Source organism: Populus trichocarpa, chromosome 5 (genome assembly GCF_000002775.5).
Source record: "Populus trichocarpa isolate Nisqually-1 chromosome 5, P.trichocarpa_v4.1, whole genome shotgun sequence".
In the NCBI taxonomy this organism is placed as follows: Eukaryota; Viridiplantae; Streptophyta; class Magnoliopsida; order Malpighiales; family Salicaceae; genus Populus; species Populus trichocarpa.
Window position 1 is genome coordinate 8,783,825 of NC_037289.2, and position 22,586 is coordinate 8,806,410.

General features: G+C 33.6%; 3 protein-coding genes and 1 non-coding gene across 9 annotated transcripts; 1 reads left to right on the forward strand and 3 right to left on the reverse strand.

The window, feature by feature from the left end:
* Window positions 1–709: 709 nt before the first annotated feature.
* Window positions 710–781, reverse strand: TRNAH-GUG (transfer RNA histidin (anticodon GUG)). The gene has a single exon. It is a non-coding gene; the product is annotated as a tRNA-His (tRNA).
* Window positions 782–3,705: 2,924 nt separating this feature from the next.
* LOC18099246 (transcription factor bHLH110) lies at window positions 3,706–6,845 on the forward strand. 2 transcript variants are annotated; one of them, XM_024600697.2, is made up of 7 exons: window positions 3,713–4,389; window positions 4,842–5,439; window positions 5,593–5,715; window positions 5,809–5,874; window positions 5,989–6,054; window positions 6,192–6,251; window positions 6,422–6,845. In XM_024600697.2, exons 1-7 carry the CDS (start codon window positions 4,247–4,249, stop codon window positions 6,536–6,538), a joined length of 1,173 nt encoding a protein of 390 aa, XP_024456465.2. In that variant the 5' UTR covers window positions 3,713–4,246; the 3' UTR covers window positions 6,539–6,845. The 2 variants fall into 2 exon arrangements, with proteins under 2 accessions (XP_024456466.2, XP_024456465.2); XM_024600698.2 differs by lacking the exons at window positions 6,192–6,251; window positions 6,422–6,845 and having other exon boundaries at window positions 3,706–4,389; window positions 5,814–5,874.
* A 34-nt stretch (window positions 6,846–6,879) lies between these two features.
* On the reverse strand, window positions 6,880–12,739 carry LOC18099247 (phosphatidylinositol/phosphatidylcholine transfer protein SFH12). 5 transcript variants are annotated; one of them, XM_024600694.2, is made up of 15 exons: window positions 12,555–12,739; window positions 11,699–11,811; window positions 10,908–11,160; window positions 10,659–10,758; window positions 10,271–10,537; window positions 9,944–10,021; window positions 9,744–9,845; window positions 9,615–9,664; window positions 9,372–9,471; window positions 9,168–9,263; window positions 8,932–8,997; window positions 8,624–8,717; window positions 7,516–7,925; window positions 7,333–7,407; window positions 6,880–7,238 (listed from the first exon to the last, which is right to left on the reverse strand). In XM_024600694.2, exons 2-15 carry the CDS (start codon window positions 11,736–11,738, stop codon window positions 7,227–7,229), a joined length of 1,743 nt encoding a protein of 580 aa, XP_024456462.2. In that variant the 5' UTR covers window positions 11,739–11,811; window positions 12,555–12,739; the 3' UTR covers window positions 6,880–7,226. The 5 variants fall into 5 exon arrangements, with proteins under 5 accessions (XP_024456462.2, XP_024456461.2, XP_052308818.1 ...); XM_024600693.2 differs by having other exon boundaries at window positions 11,943–12,739; XM_052452858.1 differs by having other exon boundaries at window positions 7,516–7,904; window positions 12,555–12,736.
* A 4,540-nt stretch (window positions 12,740–17,279) lies between these two features.
* Window positions 17,280–21,425, reverse strand: LOC18099248 (disease resistance RPP13-like protein 4). Its single transcript, XM_006383101.3, has 2 exons — window positions 20,803–21,425; window positions 17,280–19,979 (listed from the first exon to the last, which is right to left on the reverse strand). The coding sequence occupies exon 2, from the start codon at window positions 19,969–19,971 to the stop codon at window positions 17,422–17,424; it is 2,550 nt and encodes an 849-aa protein (XP_006383163.1). The 5' UTR covers window positions 19,972–19,979; window positions 20,803–21,425; the 3' UTR covers window positions 17,280–17,421.
* Between the last annotated feature and the right edge of the window lie 1,161 nt (window positions 21,426–22,586).

Consider the following 22,586-nt stretch of genomic DNA (forward strand, 5'->3'; position numbering starts at 1 on the left):
TTTTAAAAAATATTTATTAAAATAATAAGGAACAAATCTTACAAATTTAAAAGTTGAATAGGAATGGAATTGAAAAAAATCTAATTTCATAAATTATCTCAAATAAAATAAATAATAATCAAAATAATAAAGATCAAATCTAACAGATAAAAAAATTGAAAGATGATGAAATTAAAATAATAATAATTACAATTTCATAAATTATTTTAAATAAAATAAGTAACAATCAAAAGAATGAGAACCAAATTTGATAGATAAAAAATTTCAATTTAAAAAATGATAAGAGAAAAATAAATAACAATCATAAAAATAAGAACTAAAGTTAATATAAAAATTAAATTAAATTAAATTTTAAGGGATGAATTTGAAGGAAAAAAAAAGATTCAAACAAAATATATAGCAATCAAAATTTGAGGATCAAATTTGACATAATTAGCAAATAATATGATATTTTTAAATTTTTCACAACTTTGTTTTCCATCCAAAATAAAAGAAAAATACTTTTCTGAAAATCAAGTCAAATTTTCATTTGACAGGAAAATATTTTTAATTGACCAACTTTTCTAATGGCAAACAAAGAAAGTTTGGAAAGTGGTTTCCCGGAAATCACTTTCCGCACCCTAAACAGTATTCAGAAACAACACATTGAATGGGCCACACAATGTGGGTTGGCCCGAGCCCACAAAGAGGTTAAAATAAAAAAATATTTTGTGGCTGCTGGGATTCGAGCCCAGGTCTCCACGGCCACAACGTGGAATTCTCACCACTAAACTACAGCCACTTTATGCTGTTTGTATTCGCTACATCATATATATATACAATATTAACAGTGCAAGATTCATTTTGTTGCTGAACCTTAGCTATTAATTACATTACACCACCGTGTCAAATTGTGAAACAGCTACGTATGCTGCTGGGGTAGATCTGTGGGAGTAAAACCATATAATGTGATATTTAAGTGAGAAGCTTCTGTAACACCGAGGGGGCTACGGGCAATCTCTGAACGAGAACCACCAATTACTGTAGTATATGCAAGGTGAGGTGAGGGTATGCTTTTCTGTAAAAGACTGGTGAAGTCTACTGGAAAGTAATGAACAAACATAAACAATGATATTTGGAATGAGAAACAAAGAGATTATGGTCCACAATAATACAGGATTTCCCTTCCCTAAGCTAACAAAAAAAAAAACAACGGGAGCATATATTCTTTGGCTTCAATGTTGCCTTGTCTTCTTTCAAACATCTTTACCTTTTCAGACCGCCTTTTCAAGGCTTTGCTGCAAGAGTACAGTATGTTACTTCCTAATTTAACTTTATTTTTTTGTGTTGCAACAAGGTTAAAGCAATTTCTACTTCTTTCGCATATTTTACAATAAAAAGTAGTACTTAATTCCCAAATAATCTGCCTCTCCACTTGCGTGGAGTTCAACGTCACATGCATTGTTGTCTTGATCTTAGTTACATCTATAGAAACTTGAATTATATCTTACATTGAGCTGAAAATCGTTATGGACAATATTTATTTATTCATACACACACCAAAATCTATACATAACCAACTGTTCGTCTAGGTGAGGAGGATTGTCAAACACACACACACACACACATATATATTCATTATTTTCGTTGTGGTTTTGCAATGTGACTATATCGATATAAGCAAGGAGTTTTTATTTTTACTATATTAAAATAGAATTATATGGTATATTATTTTTAGAGAGAGAGAGAGAGAGAGAGAGAGAGAGAGAGAGAGAGAGAGTTAATTCTTCCTTTTTGAAGGCAGAATGGTGCTAATGAAACAAATTCTTGGGAATTGTAGTCAGCAATTACTGGAAAAGGGTCACGGCCAGTAGATCATGGCAGCAACTTTTTGATATTCCCCCATTTTCTTTTTGTTACATAGAATTGGCATGTTAATATGTGTATATATGTGTTTTATAATGTTAGAACTGTTTTTAGTAATGTCGAAGCATAATGCATCCAACGTGGATTCCGATTGGGTGCCTAAGTGTACGCAAGTGGATTAGACAGACTAGCTTCTCTCAATTAGATTTTAAAATTCCAGCTGACCTAGCTAGAGCATCCATACTGTTGGCTTCTTGGAATCCCAATGGGCTTGCAATACTTGGAAAGGAATTTGCATAATGTGATTTATATGCTGTTTCTTTATTTATACATAAAGAATCCAGTGTTGATTCAAATGATCATTTCCGCTAGTGTTTAAGGATTTCTTTTCTTTGGGTCAAGTCGAAAAGTAATGGAACTTAAAGTTCGTCCATGTTATTTCAAAGAAGAAAAGAAAAGAGGGTGAAGCTTCGTACTTGAACATGGGGAATAGATAAAAAAAGACTAGAATAAAAATGAATAAAAAGACTGGAGAGGAGCAGGCTGGAAAAGTGTAGGAAATGAAGGGAAGGCAGCGACAAACTTGCCCATAATGTAATGTAAATCTCACATATTCCCGATCACCTTTTCCCGGCCCTAGGCTCACTTTTCTCTGGTGCTCTTGGATTACCTCCAGACCTCTTATTATTTGTTAATCAAGAAACATTATTATATTTAGCAGCACCAGAGACTTTAATTATTTCTGATCCCTCTACATGACAAATATATAAATTAATGAACATTAGGGTTTCATACTCATCAACGCTTCTGCTTCCTTCCATGGTTTAACACAATGGTTAATTATCAAATGGTAGCATTTTACAGGATTATAATAATCCCAGTTCTTTTCTAGCACTTTTTTAAAGGAAATGATGGAAAAGAAATGAGTCTTGTAAAAATAAAATTTTAAAAATAATAAAAGATATTATTTTAATATATTTTTAAACAAAAAACATTTAAAAAACAATCTCTAGAACAAGATTACACATTTCCTCTAATTCTACTATTACTATTTAATATTTATATCGCCTGCAAGAAAAGAAAGCACGTTAAGATTAACTAAAGAATGAAAGCAAGCAAACCCTAGCTAGCTAATCATAGGTTTAATAAGCCCAGAAAGTATTAGCAAGGGGTTTTTCTTCAATGACTATGACTTACCATGATTTCTGTAACTAAAATTACACATATAAAAGCCCTCTACTTACATTTTCAGCAACAAAAATATATAACGAAGTCACTAATGCCTCAAGAGTCATGGTCAGAATCTCAATTTAAGCCACTTCATTCCTTCGTCTCTCTGCTCAAGCTAGCTAGCCTCGAGCAGATTTCAACAGGCCCAAAGCCCCCCCACTTACCAATATACGTACCCCATCATTCATTCTATTTGTGTTACGAAACCTGTTATATTTAGGTAAAAAAATAAAAGTTAACTTCGTAAAACTCGATGGATTAATTAATGATTTAACTCACAATTCAATTGACCTGTTTCACACTGAGTTTGATTTTTTAATATTTTTTTAAAAGTTAATATTATTTTAATAACATTATTTTAATTTAATTTAAGTTAATTTGTATAGTTTATAACTTACTTTTTAACCTCACTGAGTTTAATACCTTCTAGGAAATGCAAATGTCGACGAGGACCCCTTCAGTACCGCACGTCATTACCACCCTATAAAATTGCCAGAGCTGCATCTCTGTATTGAATCCCTTTCCCTCTTCTCAGTGGGATTAAAGGTTTACTCTTCATGTTTGTGGCAGACCCTCTTTTTCATTAGATATATGATTAATGAATAATCAAAAATAAAATTAATGACTATATATGCACTAAACAAAAGCTGCTATAGAATCTTAGTTTTTCTTGACTAAGTTTTGCTATTACACAAGTGGGGAGAATAAATATTGCGAGTTTCAGGTTTGCCATTATTTCCCCCTACCTTTAGGACCTTTGCTTGCCTTTCGCCAAAACTAGGGCAGATTATGGTCAAGCAATAGAGTTCTTCAGTTATAAAGTACCCTTTCTCATGATCGCTATGTATCCAGAGAGTGCAGAAACCTTCATCTAAATACGATTTTAGAGCAAAGTCAAGCTGCAAAATGTTTCTTCTTTAAAGTGACGAACAAGCTAGGGAAAACTCCAAGAGAGAAGAAAGACATGGTTTCTGATTTCTTTGATATGCATGCTACTTTGAAGTTGAGACCAGGAAGTGAAGAGAGAATATAACTGAGGAAAATAGAAAAGTAAAGGTAAGCAAAGAGGTTTTCGTGGGTGATTCTTTCAGTAGAAAGTGAGAGGTTATGAAATCATCCCAGTTAATTTATTAGGCTTTTCTATGGATTTTCAAGTTTAAGAAGTTACATAATGGAGCCTGGAAATCTCCACCTCCATCATCAGTTTCAAGAACATTTTACAGGATATTATTCTTCTTTTTCATCACAACCTGCTGAGTACAGTAAGGTTTCAAGCATCGGTGACTTGAACCCTGAAGCTGCAGGCATCATTTTGTAAGTATATTTCTCCTCTCGCGGTAGAATTCTACTTGTTTATTCTGTTTCGATACTCTACGAAACACAGATATATAAGCTTCTATATATATTTTATGGATTTTAATGAAATATATACATAGTAGTACTCAATCTTTGATAGAATCATTTTTTAAATGATGGCTAGCTACTTCCTCTACAAACTTGAGGCTTTCTCCTAGGTTTCATGCTGCAGCTTTTGATTTCTGGAATAGGGACTTGAAAAGGAAGAAATTAGGTAGTTCACTGAAAGTTAGGCAAGCTTCAACTTTATTTGCCAACTGGTTCACCTTATTAATCTTCGAAAGGCGCTTTCTCTGATATTGCAGTTAATTTTCTAGGGTTTGTGAGCATGCAGGTAATCAGAACCTAGGATGATGTTACTCAAAAAAGTCTTTATCATAATCATTTGTTTCTCTAACATGATCATGCAGAAATATTAGCAGTAATACCCACAACAACTATCTAACTGACTGCATCCCGAATTCAAGTGTGTCTTTGCCACCTGTTTCCATGACTCAAGGATTGAGTTTCTGCCACGCATCTAGTTTCAACCAACAATCTGCAGCCGGTGAATTGCTTCTGGGAAAGACCAAAGAAGAGTTCCCAGACTCTTTTTGCAAGCTGAGTGACATGATGCACACTAGCTCTAATGTAGAGGAAACAGATTTTATGTCATCAAAATACAAACACCAATATTCTCATGATCTAGTTGAAAATCAATGGTCTCCCAACAGCTTTTCTTCTCTTCAACATATTTTTTATTCTAATGCTCAAAATGCAGAACATCTGCAGAATCTATCTGCTTGTAGAAGATATAATTCTAGCCATATCTTGCCAACTATCAAAATCTCAGAGTCAGATTTGTGTTCTTCATCAGTATCAAGTTCTTTGGACTTGAACTTACAAACCATGGATCTCTTATCAACAAGTACTTATGATGGTGACACCAGTTCTAGCCAGTCTTCAGAAAATACCCTCGATCATTTCATGCGAGAACTTAAACATAGCCCTTCAAATAGCTACAACAAAGTGGGTGTCTTCTCTACTTCATGATCTTATTAATTTCAGTATAGTTACGCCAATTGTGCTTTTACTAGTAATACCCCTTGCATCGTTACATTACTAATGATACACCTCATTTCCAAAACTATTCAACTGAAAAGGGTCTTCTTTATTGTGAAGACATCAACATTTGAAGATGGATATGGGAGAAAAAAGAGACCTAGCAGTGTTTCTCAGTTAAATAACTTCCTTGCTGAAGCTAAGAAGAATCGGCCCGCGCCACCATCCTGCCCAACTTTGAAGGTGATGATTTAAAGCAGTAGTAATTTAACCTCTTGATCAATTCAGTTTCCATTATAAAATCTAGTTTAAATGTGGAATTGGGTTTTTAACTAGGTCAGGAAGGAGAAACTAGGGGACAGGATTGCAGCTCTTCAGAGGCTGGTGGCACCTTATGGCAAGGTAATAATCAAATATGAACCTAGCTTATTCTCCTGCTAAGGAATGTCTTTAAAGAAATACATTACAATATCAATATGACCATGCTTTTTTCTTTGGCCACTTTGTAACTTGCAGACAGACACTGCCTCTGTATTGACAGAAGCAATTGGGTACATACAATTTCTGCATGACCAAGTGCAGGTGATTTATCCCTCTCCAAGTTTCAGTTCATAGTATAAACTTTCAAGCTGATAACATACTTCCTCTCTTAACTCAGCTTGATAAACTGGTGGAGTTTGTTCTTATTAATAACTTTATTTAGTCCTTGATGCCAACAGACAATGAGCGTACCGTATATGAAGCCATCAAACATCAAGCCAGCTAGAACAGCGCAAGCGGTAAGACACACTTCTCCTCTTAACTATACGTACCTTATTAGATCATAAATGGCATCTACTCTCCGTTGTACCAAAAATATCTAATCTTTTTTCAAAGGAAAGGGCTGTGAACCATTATAATTATTTGATTCTGTTAATTTTTTATGTGATCATCAATCTATTTTTATCAGTGTTCAAGTGAGGAAGATGGGAAGGGACAAAAAAAGAGAGATCTTACAAGTAGAGGCTTATGCCTAGTGCCCCTATCTTGCGTATCGTTCTTTAACACTTGCGATGGCGACATCTAAAGATCCCCAAGGAAATAATTGAAGATGGAATATGAGAAGGAAGTTTGATGACTTCATGATGGGCTCAAGGCGGCAATAAAGAAAGGTTCTCCATGTGAAATGTTTAGTTTTAGTAATGCAAAATCTGTGATTCATAAATGGAATGAACAAGTATTTCTTTTATCAGTTTGTTCCTCGTAAATCTGCTTCCCTTTCAACTAATTGGAAGCCTACCTTAGTTTGATATTATGTGTGAGTCAAGGACAAATGAATCTCTGAATAACTAAGTAATTCTTCAAGGGATTGATACCAAGCCTATTTGGTCTCAGAGGTCATGCTTGCCTAGCTTTTGTGTCAGACTGTTCTTCATAACAGAGCAAATGCTTAAAAGGAAATTGAAGTCTTACATAGTATAAACTGAGAAGGGATATTCTTTTCCCTTTGGTCACTCACAGTAGACTGCTAATAGATGTTCAGATGTTTTTCCTTGATATTTTGTTTAGAGCAATAAAACACCAGGATTTATTGAAGATACATGCGTGTTAGAATGGAAAATTGGATCTTCACAAAACCTCTGATGGCTTTTTTATACATGTACGTATTTATACATGACTTTGAACCAGAGAGCACGCAATGAAGTATCCTTCAAAACAGAAAATCAACTCAATACCGGTTATTTAAGCACCTCTCAGTATCCTGCCTTTCTTCTTCACCAGAACAGCTGCATCACAGGCAAATAATATTGAAAATTATATAGCCATTAAAATTCCAACGCTAAAAAAGAAGAACTTTTTAGCAATGTATCAGTAATGTACCATCTTCTTCTTCTTCTTCTTTTTGTCAAGATAAGCGACGAGCTCTGCTTGTTGAGCAAATGATTCCTCGAGAGCCTGAATAAACAAGAGTAATAGATACAAATGAGAATTCTAATTTACAGTTTCAATTTTTACTAGTTTTGCTTTCGTCACCATGCAATATTCATTTCCATGTGAAACTACCTTCTTAGTTGCCATAAGCTCCTGCTCCAGGCCATCAACACGGCTTAAAGCAGCACTCAGCATTTCCTCCTTTTCAGGTGGCATGGAAACGGGCTTAGCACTCAGAACACTAACTTTATCTTCCAATTCAGCCATGCGTTTCAAAACCGTCATGTAATCTGCACTAGAGATGGCAGGTGACTGGTGTTCCAGGCTCTTAACCGCTGTGTCATCACAATAGACAGGACTTGAGTAGATGGTGGCATCAGTCATCTTCCTGGGAACATTGCGTGTCACTCTAATCATGGTGACAATGCCCGTAACCAAAGCCATGACACCAGTAAAAAGTGGCGAGCTGATTGCTTGGGGAGCCTTGCAAGCATCATACTGAGTATAGCAATCTGCTTTTGCTGTTTTGCAAATCATAGAAACTTGGAAAATGTCATTTGGATTTATAAGGGAAAGACAGATAGAGCTTGTAAGGCAAATTGTTCGACATTTAGCATACAGCTCGATGCCTTGATTCTCAGTTTACACGAGCCAAATTTCTCATATCGTACGTCGCCACTTTAATGATAAAAGTTCGGAAAAACCTCCATATCATGATTTCTTACGAGGGGCATAAAATCTTTGTTTTTGGTTGAAGAATACCCTTTCATTTCCTTCATTATTTTAAAAAATAATGGTCACCTCGACATCATCTTTTCCTCTCAAAATAACCTAAGTTTACTTTTGTAGCGAAGTAAAATATTTCTCATAACTCCCCCAATTATTAGTATGTCATATTCAGTAAGCACAGAGTACACATACTGTAGAGGATCCATGGTTTGATGAGTAATCAAACTTGATTAAGAGACATGATGGTCAGCCAACCACAGAATTATTCTTTAATTTCTTGAAAATTCGAGAAACAGATAAAAATCTAAATGTAGTCAGTAACAGTTCCAGATTTCTCTATTTTTCCAGTGGGCTTGCGGATTAATTCGACAGTAAGTTCTCAGAAAGAAATAGGAAAACTACAAGTCATGAGAATCGTTCTTCTAATTTCGTGCTCTCCTTAGGCTCAATTAGAATTCAGTCAGAAATCACCAGATTATATTTACGTAATTATTTTAGTAAGTGAATATACCTTTTGAAAGAGCAAACATTCCATTGTCCACCTTTTTCCAACTTATATCCATAGATTTATCAACTACAAGGTCATAGTCCTCAAACTTGTACGCCTGCAAGTTGAATTTTCCGATAAAAGAAAACGTGGAAAGGAAAAGGCATCAGACCTGTCACTCACTTGGCAAAGAGAAATAAAGAACAACTGGCAGATCAGAAAACAAAAATCTCTTTACTAAACAAAAAGGTGTTTTGTGGAGCCTATATAGGGTAGCATAAATTCAGACCCTTTTTAGGCTAAAAGATTTACATGAATTTTGTTAGACTGACCTTTTCAGGAACAGGAGAGGATTGTGGATGCTCTGGAGCTGACTCCACCTTAGAAGAGTCAAGTCTCTGTCAATCAAATGGCAAGTAAGTGTAGGGTTTTGATATGAACTCTGAAAACTCAAGCCATTAAGAAAGGAAACAGCTCAGAGAAAAGAAACAATTTGGCTCCCTATACATGCCAAAAGAGGCATAACCAAAAGGGGAATGGAATGGGAAATGTATATTCAATATTAGACCTTTGAGCAGCTTAGGTCATCCTCACAGATTGTTTTTTCATCAGGATATTGAGTTCCGAATTTCTTTGCACATTTGTGATCGCCATTTTGAACCATCTGCAAGTCACTGAGTCAATTAAGAATACTAACTCAACAATAAACTAAATGAGATGATCGTTTCAACTGTAGTAAAGAGAAAACGTCACAAAAAGAATTGAATATCACCTTCAGAATCTCTGGGTCATTCCAAGGGCCTTTATCAGAACGCACACAGCCTCCTTTGTCAGCACATGTGCAAGTACCTCCAAGAAACTCTGGCAACTCACTGATACAAAAGCCATTCATTGTGATCGAAGGGGAGAAAAGGAAAATTAAAAAAAAAGGCTAGGAAAAAGAGTAAATACATTTGTGAAGACTAGAAGCCGAGATGAGAAAGATGGTTGCATAAGCAACCGATTATAAACTTACCTGGCATCAATTATCTCAAGCAACTTGCTCTGATACTTGTTCCCAAGAACCTGGTGAATTATATCTTTCATTAATCAAATACTTTCCCGCATCAAACTGCAATTCAGAATAGAAATGTTGTGCACTTACATGAATCTTTGCTGTTGTCTTAGGGTCAAGGAAAGATTTAACGGTATTCCACAACATCCTGAATCCAGAACCGGCATTGATGATGAACATGCGGTTCAAGGTCTGTCGAGAAGCCGACAATTTACAACCACATCACAGTTATTATGTCATTTGCACAGAAAAGTTTTTGCTTGTTTTAAGACAAACACACTGGTTAGTACCTCGGGATAATTGTCGCCATCAATCTTCTGAAGGCGAGTAATGAGATCCCTAGCAGCTTTGGTGAAACTTTTGAGGCCCTGTGGGTATTAGTTCTGGGCGTGAGTAAATATTTCCTAGGTAATCATACATTGGTCTATAAAATACGGGAAGGGAAAGGAACACGTATTTGAAGATCACCCTAACACTTGTCTAGAACCCAACGACACCTTCCACAAAATGTGCTGAACTTCATACGAAAGATTCATGAAAAATACTTAATCATATTACTACACAGATGATAGAAAGTATTTGGTATACCCATATCAGTCATTATTGTTCAAACATACCACTCCTTGCACATCCAAGATGGTTGTACTCTGATCAATGTGCCTCTTTGCTGCTAGTGAACAAGCTGGAAACTTGACATCAAAAGTTCGCTCAAACTCCCGTACATGGTATTTGACATAGCGGTCCATGTTTGTGACTTGCATTAGCTTGGCAGGATCTGCTTTGCCTAATGACTCAATGTACACAGGTCTTCCTTCTTTATCTACTCCATGATGCCCTTGGGGATAATATTCCAAGACTTCATTGAGTTCCTGGAATTCAAACTCCTGAAAATAGGAAAATACAGAGAAAAACACGATGAGACTCGGCCAATGCTCTGTGTGGTGGATAACGGGATAAATGAAGATAATAAATGATCTTTTAAAGAACCATTTCTATGATCAATACCTCCAGGACTGTGTCAGCACCAAATTCCTTCCTCCACTGAAGCATATCAGACCACATTTGCTTTGTTTTCTCGATATCAAATTTCCTGGCCTTCAAGAATCTACATTATTGGAGGATAAGTCTATAGATTAATCAAGTATTTATGTACTGATCCTAATAAAAAAAAATTGTGTATTTAATGGTTGAGAATAAAATCTGAAATTAAAGATTCAATCAGATCATTGAACATGGAACCAGAAAAAGAATAACCTGAGCATCATATGATAATCATCATGCTTTGATGGAAGCAATTCCTCCAATATCAGCACTTGACGGAAAGCATCAACAGCCTTTAGTTCCTCAGCATCGTGCACATCCTCAATTTCAACAGACATGACTTTGCTACTTCGGCGACTCTTTCTTGTCAAAGAATGCCTGAATTTGTTGGAGGCACTGATTGCTTTCTTTTTTAGTGACTCAATTCTATTCTTCCTCTCATCCCCAGAATGTTCCATATCTGGTACTGCAAATACATAGTAACCACAACTAACAAGACGCATCAGAATATCAAAGCATGAAATTGTCCTCCTCTCGTAGCAAGGAAAATATCCACTTTAGCTGTATACCACAGAAAATGATATTTAAAGTCATAACATAAAGAAATTTGTTAAATCAGTTAATACATGACAACAATGCACAAGGAACAGCACTCGTTAAATTAAAAAAAGAAGAAATCCTGATCCATAGATCGATGATAGCCATTTCTTCTTCACCAGAGTTTCAGTAGCATTAATATTGCCAATATTCACACAAGAATTGATACACACACACACACACACATGTATATGTACATGTATATATGCATGCATGCATGAATATTTATGTATGAATAAGTAATGCTAATTTTACAGAAAGTTCTTCTCGGAATCACTTTATGAAAAATCCCATGCATTGAATGAGTGGATATCGTAAGTGAAAGGCTGAAATTTGTTGGAAAGTAATTTCATTATGAATAGTAGACAAAAACACATTGAAATGTAAGATTGAATGAGGTGGCTAACCTGGGTTGGGAGTCAAAGGTGCACAAACTGCTGCTGCCATTGGTGTGAGGAATGTGCTTTTACATAAAAAAATCGATGCCGCAACCAAACGAAAGCCTTAGCCTAATTAATGCCTGCATTTCACCATCATAACCAACTTATAACATAAAACAAGAAAGAACAAAAAACAAGATCACAAACACAAAACAAACAATATCCTTCCTTTCAACAAAATGAAAAATGAAGATTGGAAGAGAGGGGGTACCTCCGCAAAGGGTGAGTGAAATTGCGAGAAAGGGCTACAAATAGAAAGAAAGAAAAAATAATTCGGGGAGATTTTGGCGGGGAGAGAGACAGCGAGGAGCACACGACGCGGGGAGAGTAGACAAATACTATATTGGCATTTGTTGTTTAAGGTCAATTTTTTTAATGATAAATGCTGATCTTCTTGTTGTTGTTGCTGCTGCTGTTAATATGTTGTTCTTGACCATTTCTTATAAGCCATAGATAGCGAGTGGGTCTGTTTTTTTTTTTAGCTAGCTGTTCTTTGCCAAGACAGGAAGAGATTTTTGGGGAGAGAGTGGAATTCCACCACTTTGTTTCCATAACAGAAAATTGAATATTACGCCCAAACAGCACTCTTAACCGTCACATTTCCTTAAAAAATCCAAAAAATATCAGTACTTCCTCTGGACAGACAGCTTCAGGAAGCGACACTTGTTTCTTGCTACGTTGCAATAAGCAAACTACACTCAAGCTGGCTTTTTATTACAACTGGGGTAACTTCAAGGCATCATTTCCCCTTCAAAATCTATTGCCATCACAACATTTGATGACATTACCAGAGAAGTCAAAACAGAGTTAAAGAAGCACTCACGCAAAAATCTTTCAGACAGATTGATTTGAGCTAACCCATCTTACAATTAGTGCTAAGAATCCTTTTGACACCCGTCGTCGTCTTCATCCATGCTTTTACATTTCAGTGATGATTTGAGAACCCTCGGAATTCAGCACTGCTGCTTCACTGGGCTATTAACAGTGATACCATCCGTACCCAGAGAGGAGCAGTTGTTATGCTCATCAATTGGTTAGCCACTTGTCAGCTGAGCTGTCATACACGTTAGTAACAATATGCTCATCAATTGGTTAGCCACTTGTCAGCTGAGCTGTCATACACGTTAGTAACAATATGCTCATCAATTGGTTAGCCACTTGTCAGCTGAGCTGTCATACACGTTAGTAACAATATGCCCACAACCTTGTTGATCGATTGGATAATCTTATTCGTGTAATAATAATAAATTGATTTCATTGTGATCGATAATCTATTGGTCAATCCATGGAATTTTTTTATTAATATATTACTTGTTATTCGTTACTTCTTTCTAATAAAAATAAACTATAATTAGAAATATATTAAGTGTAAAATCCATAACTTGATTAAAAGAAATTAAAAGAGAAAGGGTAATACCAAAAAAATCTACAAGCTATGTAAAAACAAAAAGGAAAAACAAAAAGAGAAAAATAAAGGCATAAAAAAAGTTGTAAAAAGAAAACTATAAATTGTGATAAACAAGCCATAAATTATAAAAAACTACTAATCATTATTTCCAACTATTAGATAAACTATTTATGATATTATAAAGAATGATAAACTTTTATAGCCAATCTATTGATGAAATTTATTTTTTTATTAATATATTACTTGTTATGTACTACTTCTTTCCAATAAGAATAAATTATAATTATGAATTTAATCCTAAATAGAGATAAGTAATAGCTTCATAAATAAATTAAAATATGAAGTTATTAACTTGGTTTAAAAAGGTAAAAGCGCAATACTAAAAAGAAATCTAAAAACAAGGTAAAATTAAACTATAAATTACAATAAACAAAAGCTATAAATTATAGAAAACTTGTAAAGAAATTTTATATATATATATATATATGTTATACTAACCATCCATAGTTCCCAACTACTAAATAAATTATTTATAATATTATAGGGAATGAGTTTCACGTAATTATAATTCATAATTCTATACAAATTATCTATAATAGATTAAAAAAAAATTATAATCTAAACCCCAATACAATTCATACTTCTTATTTGTGCATATTGTACTAGCAGTTGTATGTGCCATAATTCTAATTATACTGCAAGATTCGTTAGCATAAATTACTAAAAACTTATGTTTTAATTACGCCTGATTATCCTTCAATAATTTAAATCCTCATCTTATTAACGATTGGTTTTAGATATTTTCATTATCAACTTATTATCATTTTCAACTTTCAATATTAATTTACTAAGCGAATAACTATCGTTATTAATTAAACAACACATGAATATTGTTAATTTATTGTTTACATAAACAAACCTATAACACTAGTTTAAGTTTGATGCTGCAAGAAAGTATAATTATCTCACTTAACTTTATGATGAAACCTCTGACCAAAATATAAATGTCTTCAATTAGTTGAACAAGTCAGGTTTTAAAAAACATGTTTGTATCATTTGCTACTGGATAAGGCAGGTCTATATATCTGAAACACAAAGCTGTTGCAACAAATTGCTATTAAGTAAAATTATATATATTTTTTAAATATTGATACGATGATATATTGTAGAATATTCTTTTTTAAATACTGAAATAATAACATATTAGATCGATTTAGGTTAACCTATCAAATCTATGATTTGAGTCATAAGGTCATGATAACTTTATAAAAAGTAAATCAAAATAAATTATAAAGGTCAATTCCTAGTAAACTCAATTGTGGGATATAATTGAAAAAAAAAAAAAAAACAAAAAAAACTATCAAAGTCACAACGAGTTAACTTGTCAAACTTGCAAGTCGGGTCATGAGATCAGGATAACTTTATAGAAAGCAAATTTAAAAAGTTACAAAGTCTAATTGCTAACAAACTCAATATTGAAGGATAAAATAAAAAAAATCAATTAAAAAAAACTTAAAAAAAGTCAACTCATGCTAACTTGTTAAACCCGCGACCCAAGTCATGAGATTGAGATAACTTCATAAAAAGAAAATAAATTTTTTTTTATGAAACTCCATTTTCAACAGATCTAATGTTAAATGTTGAAATTAATAAAAATAAATAAATAAATCCATGATACCGGGATAACTCCATAGAAAACAAATTAAAGAAAATTACGAAGCTCAATTCTCAAACAATCTAATATTGAAAGATAAAATAAAAAAATAAAACTAAATAAAAAAAGATTTAGTTATTAAAGGGTGAAATTGAAAAAAAAATGTTCAATTATAAAAAGGATAAAAATATAAAAATAAACTGAGTCAACCTATTAAACCCACAACCAGGTTATGAGATTAAGATAAATCCATGGAAAGCATATTGAAAAAAACACGAAGCCTAATTAAAAAAAATTCAAGTTAAAAAAATGATAAAAAAAAACGAATATAATCAATCTGGGTAACCTGACAAACCTGTGACCTGAGTCATGAGATTGAGATAATCCTATAGAAAAAAATTACAAAAAAATACAAAACCTAGTTTTCAAGAAACTCAATGTTAAAAGATAAAATAAAAAAAAATTATTTAGAAAAAGCAGAAAAAAATAAATTCATAGAAAAAAAAATTAAAAACAAATTATGAAGCCCCACTTCAAATGAATATAATATTAATGGTTGAAATTGAAAAAAACAATATGAGACTAGTATATAACCCAAGATAAAAAAAAATTAAAAAAACAATTACAAAGTACAATTATTAAAATAAATTGATGCTAAATGATAAAATTTAATAAATAAATAATTAAATTATTTAAGAGTTAAATTATATATAAAAAAGACAAATACTATTTCAATTAATAGTGTGGCTTTTGCCATATCTTTTAGTACTTCGTTAATCATGCAATGTTATAAGTTTACTGCAAACTTGCGATCATAACAAATACATATAAGACAATTATTAAATCATACTTAAAAAATTAAAATTAACTCATAGTATGCATATTAAAGTATATGTAACACCTGGATATGAAATGAGACTCTTAAGATAAAATAAAAATTAAATTTGCTATCTAGTAATTAAAAAAAGTTAGGGATCCTAAAAATCAACATTAGTTTTAGAAATTTGGTTAGGGGGTTAGTCATGGTTAAAAGAATAACGATGTTACTCTCACCGCATTCTATTTTATGAAATGTTATTTTATTATGTGTTTTTTTTATAAATTTATCTTTTTAATTGTCATTAATTACTCTAATTATTTTTAGTTTATTTTCAATTTATTTTTTTATTCATTTTTGATTATTTGTAAAAAAGATTCAACATCGATTTTTTAAAATAGAAGATTCATCGATTTAACCATGTTCGAAAAATTCAATGTTAATTTCTTTAAAAGTAGATTAGTCAATTAGATCATTCATATAAGAAAATAAAATTGATCCCTCAAGAAATAAGACTTTTTTTATTTTGGAAATTTGACATTGATGCCTTTAAACAAATAAGACTAGTAAATTAGAGTATTTTTAAAATAGATGTTTAGCCATTGAGACGGTAAGAATTTAAGCTTTTACCCATTTACTTATGTTAGTTTCCAAAACTAGCTTGAAGACTACCACTCTAACTCAATAAACTTTAATGGATCATGTTTACACACCCAAATTATTATATCTAATTAGTGAAAAAAACATTACACCACATAAAAATGTTTGAAGACCATTAAAAAAAATGTTTGAAGATAAAAAAAAATGAAATAGGAAAAGGCTGAAGGCATGAAAAGATAGAGTGGCAGAAAAGTACTAGGCCTCTGTCAGCGACCTAAGAGAAGGGTATCGGCCGACAACTAACATAAGCAGTAAATGGACCTTCAAGTTACATTAACAGAGATTAATTCATGTGGCAAAACCTATAGCACTATAATATGAAATTTCATATAAAAATTTAAATTATTGGATTGTGATAGTTCTTTGACATGATATCAGAGCCTTAATAACCAAACAGTTACGAGTTCAAATCTTCTCATCCCTATTTATTTGATAAAAAAATCAAGCACAAGGTAATTATATCTTGAAACCTCACCCAAAAACTTAAGCTATTGGATTACGATAGTTATTTGACAGGGAAAAACACTATTCGTTAAAATAATATGCTGATTAAATTTGTATTATCAGGAAAACTCACTTGCTTTGTTTATGGAGTAAAATGATATTTTTATATGATCTATTTGTCGTTAGAAAGATGATCATGGATAATTCAGTCATTTTACTTTTTATTGCTTAGTAAAATGATATTATTGCCCTTACAAGAAAACCGATCAACTAGTATCCAAGGAGATTTCAGATTTTTACTTTTTTTATAGCACATTGAAACAACAGAACTAACCTCAAAAATAAATTTTTTTAAACTAAAGATTACGAGGTATTTTGTAATTTTATCTTGGTTTTTTATATTTTTGTTATTAGTAGGTAGGAAGCCGGGAAATTTGGTATTTTAATACATACAGAGAGGACGGAATGAAATGGTAATTTTTAAGGCAGATACATCAAACACAACCAGGAAATCAATGTGCTGACAGACCTGGACAGCAAGAAAGGTTCTATCCACGAGGAAACAAATGGAAACACACAATGGCTAGTGCGGCTATATTTTACTAGATAAAGAATTACAAGGAAAAATCAAGAATAATCAATCTCACATGGATAAAACATATAGTGATACATGGTGTACTGTTACAACTTGCATTGGTTTTACAATATTACCTCCGGTTTTCACCCTTTGCCCAAACCCCCCCTCTAAACCCAACATCTTCAATGGGGAAAGACACCAAATTTGGACACCAGCTTGCATTTACGATTTTCAGAGATGGCATCACTTGTTGCACCATTTTCCACTCCATTTCTAAATCTGAGAGAGATTCCAACATCAATCCCTCAATTTTCCATGCACTATTATTCTCTCCAAAAAAGGCTTCATCCATCATAGCAAGATTTCCAGAGGATATCCAGAGATATCTTAACATATGAAGTGAAATGGGATTGAGCCAGGCAGGACTTAGCTTCCCCGGATAAAATTGGAGACAGAGCTCATGGAGCTCCGGTGGAGGGTAGAGTTTATCAAGTTTATCTACAAGACCACTACCATGGCTATCAAAGCAACTTATTGTTAGGAATTGAAGTTGTTGAAGGTTTACCAAAGCACTGACCTCACTATCTCCAATCTCATCAACCCAAACTAGGTGTAGACCAAGTTTCCTAAGTCGACTCAATTTTCTCAACTCTGCAATCCGACATCCGTCTAACTGGCTTGCTCTCGCAGGTCTAAATCCCAAAAGAACTTCAAGATTTGAAAGCCTTCCTAAGCCTTTAGGTAAGTATTCAAGTGAGCCACAGTGACTAACATCTAAGACCCTGAGTTTCTTAAATTTTGTGAGATAAGGAGGCAATACTTTCAGATTTTGACTATAACTCACGTTCAATATCTCAAGGTTTTTGAGGTTCTCAAGTGAAGGTGGGAGTTGAATCAAAGGATGGGTGTTGCTTAAGCTAAGGTATGTCAAGTGCTGAAGGAAACCAATATGAGACAATAGACTTGTGAGAGACATTTCGAAAATTGATTTGCAAAGATCTAAGACTCGCAAGTATTTGCACTCACTGAACTTGTTTGCAATGCTTGATGATATCTTGTTCACTTCACCGGTCTTGGTCGTGGACAACAATGCTCGTAACTTGTGATTGGCAGCAAGTTGCTTTGGATCCATTTTGGTGTCAATTCCAAAATGGCGGCAGCCTCTACCAGTAACTTTAAAGAATGCTTCATTTTCAGCCATTTTGATAACCAATTCACGAACCATATCATGAATCTTGCAGGTGAGGATAGTTCCATTGTAAGTCTTTTCAACAACTTCTACCAAACATCGATTTGTTAACCCTGAGAAACAATCTTCCCCAGCTTCAGTTGATGGTCTTCCACTTCTTAGCGGTACAAATCCCTCTCCAATCCACCAATGGACCAATTGCTCTTTTGTCACAACACAATCCTCTGGATACAGAGAGAAACTCAAGAAGCAAGACTTCAGGTATGGGGGGAGCTCATCATAACTCAATTGAAGTGAGGGCATTACCGTGTCATCATTTTCTCCTAATTCATCTCGAAAGTTGTCTGCAATTCGTTTCCACTCATGATAATGTGATTTATAGAGCAACATTCCTCCAATTGCTTTGATTGCTAAGGGAAGACCATTACATTTTTGCACAATCTCCTTGCCAATCTTTTCTAACTCAGGTTTTGTGCAGTCACCTCCACTTGCTGCAAATGCTATCTTTCTAAATAGCAACCAGCTATTATTGCTGTTGAGGATATCGGGCTTATGCATCCTGGCTTTACTCACTTCCATCTTTGTTAAGACTTCCACGAGTCTTGTAGTGATGATAACACTACTTCCATTACCCTTGGGCAACCCTTCAGAGATTCTGCTCCACCAATTGCCATCTAAACTCCATACATCATCCATCACAATCAAGTACCTCTTACCTAAAAGGTACTGGTTTATTTTCCTCAACAATTCACCTCGATCATCTCCTACACTTGCATCTCCCAAGGTTCTCAGCATACTTCTCATGATTTGTTCTTCATCAAATGATTGAGAAACAGATATCCACATTCTTCTCTCAAACCTGTCCTCTATTTCTCTATCATTGAAGACCATTTGAGCAATTGTGGTCTTACCTAATCCACCCATACCAACAATGCCAATTTTTAGTATGCCCACATCTGCATTATAAAGCCAATCTTTAATCTTTTTCGTGTCATCCTCCAGCCCAACCACTTGGGTGTGGTCATAGACAGGAGAGCTCCATCTAGGCATTTGGTCATTGCATGCATCTATTCTCCCCATATCATTAGTAATTGAAGGACCAAGATAAGACATGATGCTTTGCTTAATGTCTGTGATTTTTTCATTGATTTTCCTCAGCCGCTTTCCAGTTTGATTTTGAAAATGAAGATTTGGAGGATAGATACGTGCTAAGCAACCATTTGAAAATTGATTATCCTCCCTTGATTGAAGTTGGCAGTCTGCTAGTATATCTTCAGATTCATAAATAAGCTCGCGCAATTTGGCCATGATCCCATGCAGAGTTTGATTCTTCCTCTTCTGTTTATCTGCATCTTTGAGGAAGCATTGCATTAATTGCAGCTCATCCTGCAATTTCTCAAACTGGTCCCGGAATTCATTTACTACACGTCCTTCTTCTACAAGAGTGTTCAGTAGCCTTTCCAAAAACACAGTGACCACAGCATCCACCATGTCTTCTCCTTTTAAACAGACGAGAGAAAATCTTTAATCAAAATCAATTTTAGGCCAAAAGAAGAGAAAACCTTTAATCTCTATCAATTCCAGGGATAAAACAGGACTTCTACTTGAACTATATAGTAATTGATGCAGTCACTAAGAACATAGGAAATGATAACTGTTTCGTAAACAATCAAGTACTGCCTTCAATTTTAGAGCTTCTGCATAAACCATAATGATTCTTAACAGAAAAGAGCGCTCACAAGTATAGAGATAGGAGGAGTTGACTTTTCAAGAACAATATGAGCTCAAATGCAATTTAGTTATGTTGAATTGAGCCATTCATATCAAGTGCAGATAATTTTTAGGACAGTTAATTTACGAAACAATCAGCCATAAGCTGGTACTAATCAGCATCACATTATAATAGCAACCCTACATCAACACATAGAAACAGAAGTAACAATGCTAACATTTTGGCTACAAACCCACCTTTTCCATCCTAGGAACTCACATATTCAAACTAGAAACAAGAAAGAAAAGTGCACTGCAACCATCTACAGCAAGCAAGAAAGCAGACACAGGCCAAGCTGGGAACAAGTTAACTTCTCAATGAAAGAAAAATAACAATAAAGGACAAATCTTTTGAATCAGGAAATCTGACACTAACAGTCGACATTTTTCACTGTTAAAAATCTTTCCTACAAAAATAATTACAGATGATGTTGCTGAAACAGATTACTTGCCCAGCTGAAAAAAAAATAGAATCAAATTGACAGAGAAAGAGTCCATTATTTGAACAAGTTGAAAGAGACAAGATTTAAAATTCCAAGAGATAGGACTTACAATAGGAAGCAGTAACAACTGTCTTGTAGAAATCTGAAAATCCAGAGCTAAACGAGTAGAGAAGGCAAAGAGGCACAAAAACAACAGCCCTAAAGCATCCTCTTATAAAGTGATTCTTAAGACAAGGGTACTGAAGTAATATATGAAGTCAACGCCAATGTTAAAGGCCTTCTGGGTCAACTTAACAAGTATAAGCAAAGTTTTGTTCCTTGCAATTGCCTCGAACTCTCTTGCTACTCCATCAACAATTTCCATGACCACCAAATTCTAGCCACTTGGTGGGTCCTATTTCCACGCGGTTAAGCAAGAACACTTGAGTTTCCATTTCCTTCCAAGTCAGTTTCAAGCTTTCAAGCATTGTTGCTACTGGAGAAATCCCTCTACTTCTACAGGTAGAGAGCATTGCATCTTGTGACAAGTAAAAACAGAAAGAATCGGGCATCAGAAAGATAAGCAAGGCCTCCTCATTATATACAAATCATGCTAGGCTTTGTCATTGATTCCACTTGGAGTGAAATTATGGAGAATGAAGACCCAAACCATGGATTCAATTTCAACTGCTATGGATTCAATCCACTTGGAGTGACACAGCCGATTCCTAAACTGTTTAGGAGAATGACATGGTGTTTATGGTTGAATGTGGATTGTGATATGCATGAATTTTAATCCTCAAGGTATTTATACTATGTTATGATTTTAGCGATGTTATGGGATTAATAATTTATGATGATATATATTTTAAACATGTATTAATTATTAATTATTACATGTTTAAAATATTGCTTGTGATACAGTAACATAATATTAATTATTATCTTTATCTCTGTTTCTTTTGTGTGAGTAACAACCACTTTAGCTATTTTTTCTATAAACAGCAATCTTTCACTTCATGTAAAATAACACCTAAGCCCATATTTTTACAGCATTATGCTTACAAATTCTCCTTTCATTATTTCTCATATTCTTTTTAAAGCTTTAAACTTTATTTGCATTAAATCACTATTCATAAAATTAACTTTCCGCGTTAGCAGTTTTTTTTTACCGTTAATATATTTCTAAATTCATTTTATATATATCATCTTTTCATTCTTTAGTTAACAAATTTCATGATATTAAAAAAACACATTCATAAGATTAATACATCCTTCATTTATATTTAAGATTAACTTGGAATCCTACTTACAACATAGGATACTTTGGCTAGTTTATTATTATAATGCATTGGACTTTAATTTGCATTCGATAATGTGTTTGGTGTAGTTTGTAAAAGAATAAAGAATGGAAAAGATGTATATCTCACATTGGAAAGAAACACTCTCTCCTAAGTGTTTATAAATATGAATTTCTATTGTGTAGTAAATTAAATGAAGGTCATGGTCGATGAGCTCTCCTAGTGGACTTTCTAATGTTATTATATGGTTATTTGTAATATTAAAAGATGACACATAGGTACTTGGAATTTAATTTGTTAGTGAAATTAATTTGTTTTTTGAATTAATTTCTTTGATTTTCATAATTAATTTTGACATTTGTGACTGTTGGTATAAAACTAAATAACAGCTATTTAGTTTAACTTAAAATATAATTGTTTCATTCGGTCATAATATTAACAGACATAATGTTTCAAGTCTAAATATATATATATTCTTTCCTCTGTCTTCTCTTTTTATTTTTTTAGATATTTAAAGGACTTAGTTGTATCATGAAAGTGTTGTCTATGTGTGGAACAAATAAATACTTTAAAGACATTGTTTTAATGTCTCTAAGCCAACTCTTTATTTATT